The 8,521-nt window shown below is 41.6% G+C and overlaps 1 protein-coding gene across 1 annotated transcript in view; it reads left to right on the top strand.

The window, feature by feature from the left end:
- The window catches only part of KCTD8 (potassium channel tetramerization domain containing 8), a 232,953-nt gene extending 225,325 nt beyond the window's left edge, over positions 1 to 7,628 (top strand). The window contains exon 2 of the mRNA XM_014548722.1: positions 6,257 to 7,628. Within this exon, the coding sequence (XP_014404208.1) occupies positions 6,257 to 6,717 (461 nt within the window). The 3' untranslated portion in view covers positions 6,718 to 7,628. The remainder of the gene's footprint in view (positions 1 to 6,256) is intronic.
- Positions 7,629 to 8,521: the final 893 nt, after the last annotated feature.

Raw genomic sequence — 8,521 nt, 5'->3', positions numbered from 1 at the left:
CGACTGGGAATGACTGGTCACTATGACATACACTGACCACCAGGGGGCAGATGCTCAATGACACACACTGACCATAGGGGGCAGACGCTCAATGCAGGAGCTGCCCCCTGGTGGTCAGTGCACTCCCACAGGGGGAGCTCTGCTCAGCCACAAGCCAGGCTGACGGCTGCCAGCACAGCAATGATGGCAGGAGCTTCTCCGGCCTCCTTAGCAATGCTAAGGATGTCCGACTGCAGCTTAGGCTTGTCCCCGCTGGCAAGTGGACATCCCCCAAGGGCTCTTGGGCTGCCAGAGGGATGTCTGACTGCCAGCTTAGGCCCGATCCCCCAGGGAACAGGCCTAAGCCAGCAGGTGGTGTGACCAGCTGCAAACAGCCATCATCCCCTCATCCAGGCTGGCCAGGCACCCAAGAGGGACCCCCACCCTGATCCGGGACACCCTTCAGGACAAACCAGCCGGCCCCCACCCATGCATCAGGCCTCTATCCTATATAGTAAAAGGGTAATATGCAAACTGACCCTAACAGCAGAAGGACTGGGAATGACTGGTCACTATGACACACACTGACCACCAGGAGGCAGACGCTCAATGCAGGAGCTGCCCTCTGGTGGTCAGTGCGCTCCCACAGGGGGGAGCTCTGCTCAGCCACAAGCCAGGCTGATGGCTGCCAGTACAGCAGTGGTGGTGGGAGCCTCTCCTGCCTCCTCAGCAGCGCTAAGGATGTCTGACTGCAGCTTAGGTCTGCTCCCCGCTGGCAAGTGGGCATCCCCCGAGGGCTGCCAGGCTGCCAGAGGGATGTCTGATTGCCATCTTAGGCCCAATCCCCTGGGGAGCAGGCCTAAGCCAGCAGGTGGTCATCCCCCGAGGGGTCCCAGACTGCAGGAGGGCACTGGCCAGGCTGAGGGACCCCCCCGAGTGCACAAATTTTTGTGCACCAGGCCTCTAGTATTTAGATAAACAAATACGCCGTACTATGGCCAAATAACACTGGGTACTTATGCTGAATAATAATAATTAACATTTTGAGCAAGTACCCATGCAAGATACGTCCTAAGTACTTTACATGTGTTGACTCATGTAATCTTTGTCACAACTCCATGAAATTTAAACTTAAGTAAACAGAGACCCTGCCCAGTGAGCATGGCTCAGTGGTTGAGCATTGACCTACGAACCAGGAGGTCATGGTTCCATTCCCGGTCAGGGCATATTCCCAGGTTGCAGACTCAGTCCCCAGTGTGGGGCTGCAAGGGCAGGAGGCAGCCAATCAATGATTCTCTCTCATCACTGATGTTTCCTTCTCTCTCTCCTTCTCTCTTCCTCTCTGAAATCAATAAAAATATATTTTTACAAAAGGAAGAAAATAGAGATGCAAAGAAGGTAAGGATGTGAGCCCAGCCAGTCCACACTGTCCTGCTTTAGAAATCATTCTTATTGCTGTCATTGCTGTCAAGAATAGACTTAATGAAACAAATGTGAGCCAATAATGTCTTCTAGGACTACTCTTCCCACTGATTAACTTTAAAAAGTTATCCTGGAGCCTGTAATTCTGTGAAGTACTTTAGTGGAAATTGAATTTGTTTCCCCATTCTAAAAGGTAATTTTTATTAATGGTAACTCTTTAATGTTTTACATTTAATATCTGATTAGAATTTTACTGCCTGGAAAATTCCTTCTTATGTATTATACTAGAGGCCCGGTGAATGAAAATTCATGCACTGGAAGGGGGGTCCCTCAGCCCGGCCTGCCCCCTCTCACAGTCCAGGAGCCCTCAGGAGCAGGAGGCGACACAGCGATCAGGGGAAGGTGATGCCCCCATCACACCTCTGCTGCTGCCACTGCTGGTAGCGCAAGCCTCGGCCAGCCCTGGTTACCTGAGCCTCGGGCGGCCCTAGGTGGCTGGGCAGCTGCCATCCTAGGCTTGCCTGTGCCTCGGGCCGGCCCTGGGCGGCTGGGGGGCTGAAGGGACTGAGCACCACCATCTTGTGGCTATGGGTGCCGCCATCTTTGAGGGTGGGGCAGTCAATTAGCATATTCCCTCCTTATTGGTTGTGGGTGCTGCCATCTTTGCGATGGCGTGAGGGTCAATTAGCATATTCCCTCTTTATTAGATAGGATACTTTAGAACTCTACAACTTTATTACATTAATGAACTTAGGGGCCAATCCCAAAATTTTAACCAGCAAGGACCAAATAGTAAAGAGGTTACGTGACCAGCACAATAGGACTTGGTAAGTGCACCAAGTTCAAACCCATTTCTTCCAAGGCTCTTCCCTCATTGAAGAGAAATATGAGCATAATAAAGATGTGTGTGTGTGTGTGTGTTTGCGTGCCCGTGCATGTGCACGTGCATGTGGTGGGTGCAGAGACTTATTTTCATGAATAGATTGTAATGCCATTAGGCATAATAACTGTATATAATTTATTTAGCTAAAGCATGGAATTTATGAAACTCTGTATTATCCCTAGGGTATGTCATTAAGCATTCCTTCCCAGTGAATACAAACAGAAGGAAACATTTGATTTTGTATTATCTAGGACAGTTTACCCTTGACAGGTCTGAGCTGCACCCGTCCAGCGATACACAGATTTTTTTTTCAATAAATAGAAAAATACTGAAAATACATTTTCCCTTCCTTATAATTTTCTTAATAACATTTTCTTTCCTCTGGCTTACTGAATATTGTAAGACTATAGTATATAATACATATAACATATAAAATATGTGTTAACTGTTTATGTTACCAGTAAAACTTCTGGTAAACAGTAGGCTATGAGCAGTTAGCTTTGGGTGAGTCAAAAGTTGTGCATGGATTTTCAACTGTGTGTGGGGGGCCCCAACCCCTACATTGTTCAAGGATCACCTGTGTCCTCCTTCTGTACTGTCTTCCACTTGGATGTTACTCTTTTTTTGCCTGGTGTTTCTGTCTAATGCTCTATCCCTGTGCCTATTAACATAAAATTATTTCTCATTTCTCATTTCTCCTTAAATATAAATTGGTTTTCTCAGGTATTTGCAGTTTAATTCCTTAGTCATTAGTGGGAATGAAAACTGTAGATTTCTCTTTAGGGATTTCTGGTTAAAGTAATGCAGAAGATTGACAGAAAGGACCGAAAGCATTTATTTATATCCTATGTCTCACTAGGCTTGTGGGCATCACACTAGCGTGGATCACATTCAGTCATAACGATAATGAGATAAACAGCTGCTTCAGCTCCTCCAACCACACCGACCTCTATGTAAACATGTACATACAAACCCTTTGGCAAATGTAAAATCTCTAGAGATGGGACTGAACACCTGTCAGAATTTTTTTAAATGACAATGATATACTCTGATTGTTGTGCATTATTTTGCTAGACCCTTTGTATGGTATTTCATTTAATCTCAAAAATAACCGTATGAGGAAAGTACTAATACCCATTTTACAGATAAGGGAATTGAAGCTTAGAGGCGCTAAGTATGGCTCCAAGGCCATGAGGTTGTTTGCTAGGGAGCTAGAATTTCATTCCAGGTCAAAACACTTTCAATATTATTGCCACAAAAACTTGGTACCACTGAAAACTGATCCTACAAGTAACAGACACCTACTTATTGGAGAGGATGGTTGGGGACCAGTGTGCGTCTATCAGACAGGGCTCTGGAAGAAAGAGAAAGCACATTGAATTGGGTGATTTGAGAAAAGTTGACTATTGACATTATGCATTAATGTGGGCAATACCCTCAGGCCAGTTACAATGACATGGTTAACACTGGTAGGCCTGAAGGTGTGAGCCTCATTTTAATGGGATCTGGAAAGAAGGGTGACAGAGGGACGGAGAGAGAAGGGAAAAGGAGAGAAGTGAGAAGGAGGTAGAGAGAACTGCTGACCAGGGATGTGCCTCTTGGTCCAGGGAGGCAACCAGATGACAGAATTTCTGGGGTGAAACATAGTGTTGCCAGTCTTTGTCATTGAATCCAACTGAAAGCCAGAAGACAAGGGGTCCTAAGGGCATAGCTTGTGCCCAACTACCACAGAGGATAAAGCAGGGTTCAGAATGCCTCAGGGTAAGTAAGTCAGCTAGGGATGTGAGAAGTGCACCTCATTCATTCCCTCCCCTCAGGCTCACCTCCATTCTCTCTTACCCTGGAATTATTGCCCTTGCAGAATTCTCCCCAAGGAAATAGGAAACAAGATTAAAAGCCTGAGGATAAGATTTAAACCAGCCACCCCCTTGGAGGCATAAATGATGCTATTACACCTCTGGACCTGGAGAATGCTGTTACTTTGTAGAATTAAGTAATGGTACTCTCTGCTTTTACAATGTCACTAGAGGCCCAATGCACAAAATTCGTGCAAGAGTAGGCCTTCGCAGCCCCGGCTGCCTGGATCCCTCCCTCACAGCCACTGGTGGCTGCCTGGATCCTTCGGCTGCAGCCCCAGCTTTGTTCCAGAAGGACGACCGGAAGGATGTCCACTCTAATTAGCATATTATGCTTTTATTATTATAGATGGCAGAGACTGCAAAACAGCTGCTGCTTTTGTTTTCTTTAATTCATGATTGCAAATGCTTCTGAAATGTACTAGTGCACTTTTGTACTAAGCATTTATAAACATCACCATTTGTTTTAGGTATACTCTATTGCAGAAAAAGCAGGTATGAAATAATGGCTAGGCCTTCCCTCAAATAGGTACATATTCTTTAATAAGGTGTTTAGGGCTTTTTTGTTTGTTTGTTTGTTTTTGGTTAATTGAGATATAGTTTCCATACAGAAAAGCTCACCCATTTTAACTATGTAATTTTGTCAGTTTTCACAAATGTGTACAATCCTGTAACTAACAGTACAATCAAGATACAGGATATTTCCATCATTCCAAAAAGTTCTAAAGCTTTTTAAATCTTTAATCCAACTCAACTGAATGTTTGGTATCAACTTTTGTTTCTTCTGATTTTAAATAGGAAATTGATGTTAGCACCCAAACAGTAAGTTGCAAATAATAGGTGCTTTGGTAAAAAGTATTTTTGTTGGTTTGTTTTCCCACCCTTCTCAATAATATAACTACTCATACTGGTTATGAACTCACTACACATGTAATAGGCTTAGAAAAGGTTCATAATTTTGGCTGCACATTGAAGTCACCTGAATCTGTTAAACGACCCAATGGCCAGGTGGCATCCCATTAAAGCAGGGCATCTTGGATTGATACCAAGGCATCGATAATCTAATGTTTCCAAGTAATTCCAAATGTGGCTCAGGTGAGTCCCTATGAATTAGACCAATTTTTATCAACTCTGCCTGCACAGTAGAATCCTCTGGGGCAACTGTTCAAAAATACTGATGAATCCCCCATTCTGACTTATGTAACTTGTTCATAAAAGTTGACTAAAAAAGCCAAATTTGGGTAATTTAATATTTCTGATTGGTTAGGCTCCAGTTAATCAGGTTTTATTATAGTTCTGGGTATGTGGTGGTGTTCAATAAATGTTAAATAGATGTCATAATCTCACAGCAGAGGCGAGGGGGAATAAAATACACTCTCTCTTGGAAATAAACTGTTTGCGTATTTGAAATAATTATCTTAGCAAACTATCACTTTCTGAAAATTGTCCTCCTAGGTAATTTACCTCAAATGGTAAGCCTTGTATTTTAAGAGAACACTGTATTTCAACTATACTTTTTTCACCATAATAGTAGGCACATATATGTCTACAGCACTTGCATAATTCTCCCCCAAGGAAATAGACAGGAAACAAGATTAAAAGACGGAGGATAAGATTCAAACCAGCCACCCCCTGGGAAGCATAAATGATGCTATTGTGCCTCTGGGCCTGGAGAATGCTGCTACTTTATAAAAGTGAGCAATGGTACTCTCTGTTCTTATAATGGCAGAATGAACAGCCAGTGTTGGTAGCTAGAACAGAAACGAACTAAGTGTCTAATGACATGGTTACGGAATATTTACATGTGATATCTTTTTCAGATTTCAGGAAATAGTACCTAGCAAAAATCTTTTAAACATAAAGTTATGGATGACCCATTATGGCAGAAATGTTCCTTAGGCAAACCTCCCAAACTTTATGTTATAAATAATTAATCAGCATGCTGCGTATTTTAAGGTAGACTAACAGCACTGAGTGTTGTATTTAATCCCTCAACAAACAGCATTTTTCTTAATATAAATATTCTTGGTTTAAAACAAAAAAGAAATAAAGTTTATTTAATTGGACTTTTTCACTTCTCATTCAATTGTTCTACTTTTTTTTTTATCCTTTTTAGGGCCATCTCAGAAAATGGTGTCACCCAAACAAGAACATGAAGACAGGAAACATGACAAAGTCACAGATAAAGGAAGTGAAAGTGGGACTTCCTGTAATGAGCTCTCCACCTCCAGTTGTGACAGCCACTCAGAGGCGAGCACCCCCCAGGACAACCCAGCCAGCGCCCAGCAGGCCACAGCTCACCAGCCTAACACCTTAACCTTGGATCGCCCTTCCAAAAAAGCGCCTGTGCAATGGATGCCCCCACCAGACAAACGCAGAAACAGTGAACTCTTTCAGACACTCATCAGCAAGTCCCGGGAAACCAATCTTTCCAAAAAGAAAGTCTGTGAGAAGCTCAGCGTAGAAGAAGAAATGAAAAAGTGTATTCAGGATTTTAAAAAAATCCACATTCCAGATTATTTTCCAGAGCGGAAACGCCAGTGGCAATCCGAACTGTTACAGAAGTATGGGTTGTAGTGATGATCACGTTCCTACAGTGTTGCAATGACATTCAATGTTTACTCCAGTGTCACTACCTGACTGTGTCTTAACAATTGTCAGTGTGATTCTTGCTGCTCTTCCGTTTCGTGAGCTGTTAATGTGGGACAGTATTTCCTTTCATTCCTTTTTGTTGTTGTTGTTTTTAGAAATATTTACAAAAAGAAAAGAACACCAGTAAATGTTGAATCAAAGTGGTGTGTCTGATTCGAACCATTTTTCAAGGATGAAAGTACAATGTGCATGATCAAGAAGCTTAGAATCTTGATTTTTGAACTGGATATGGTCAACTGGATATGTTTGTCTTTTTGTAACTCACTAAAAAGAAATCATCATATCACTCCAACTAAAAGGACAATATGGATGAAGCAACATCAAGTAAAATGTTAGATGATGGTTTTGGGACCCAAATCCAAAACTGTTTAACTGTTATTGCAATAAAACAAGTATTATTTTTGCATGAGCACAATGTTACAAGTAAATCACAAGACATAGGGAAGGTCTGTTTGTTGTTTGGAAAGAAAAAAATGTTATAAAAAAGTAAAGTAAAAAAAAAATTGTTTCAGGCAAAGCCTGTTAATGTAAGCTGTCTAGGAAATTGGGTTTTGTTTGTTCTAGATCTGTGATTTTTTTGGTGTGTATGTTTATGGTGTTCTGTATGTTCAGATGGTGTAAATATGCCTTATACTATTGTGTTATGGCACTGACATTCATATATTAATGCTAGTCATGATTATTTCTGTGAAATGAGTTCTTACATCAGGCTGTGAAAATTGGTATAATGATGCTCTGAAAGATCCTACTATCATATTAATCAAAATCACTGAGGGAAATGGTAAAAAGCTTTATGTATTTATTAAAAAAGGAAAATATATTAGAATTCCTTGGTTTCTATGGACTCTTCTTTTAAAATATTCAATTTTTACATTGTCTTCAATTTTTCTTTAAAATCACAAGTTAGAGAATGACATGTGCAAACTTAATGCTGACAAGTTAGAGTTTTAGTATAATTCAAAATGGAGCTAGATTCTGGTCCTGAGAGCCTTGGTATTGATTCATAAACTCTTAGCCCACAGAGAAAATAGCTTCACCTGAGAATGCACTAAAATTTTATTTTATCTGACAATCAGATTGAAAGCCTCTCCAAAAACAATTGGGAAGTTACTTCTTACAAATTAAGAGACAAAGATGTCAACAGCAAGCTAAAAGGTTAACCTGAACAATAAGAAATTTCTTCCTGGCTGCACATGTGGAAACAAGTTTTCTTATCAGAAGCCACACAATTCTTGCCTTACCTTCCCCACCATAAGGAAAGCATAAAATCATGAAATTTCATTTAAAAATAGACTGAAAGGATAAAAATAACTTCAGGAATTATAGAGCTCAACCTTCTCTGTGGTTAGTTGGAATAGAAGTTGAGAAGCACTGCGGATAATAGAGGGAGATAAGCATTATTAACTCCAAACTTAAAAATCTACATTCATTTTTGGAGCTAGAGAAGCTGGTTACCCATAAACGCTAACAAAGTGGCTCCATCTTAGTTTACCTTTCTTGGGCAAAAAATCACTTTCAAAACTTGGTGACTTAAAAACAGCCACCATTTCTGAGTTTTCCATTCTGAGGATGGGCAATTTTGGCTGATCTCCATTGACTGCTCTTCCACTGGTCTTATCTGCATTTACTCATCTGGACAATCTGCTGCTAAGTTGTCAGGGGCCAACTAACCTATTATGGCCTCGCTCATTGCCAGGCTTGGATCTGGGTGCCTCAGTTCTCTGCATAT

Source organism: Myotis brandtii, unplaced genomic scaffold (genome assembly GCF_000412655.1).
Source record: "Myotis brandtii unplaced genomic scaffold, ASM41265v1 scaffold520, whole genome shotgun sequence".
NCBI classification, from domain to species: domain Eukaryota; kingdom Metazoa; phylum Chordata; class Mammalia; order Chiroptera; family Vespertilionidae; genus Myotis; species Myotis brandtii.
This window is presented reverse-complemented; position numbering and strand designations above follow the sequence as displayed.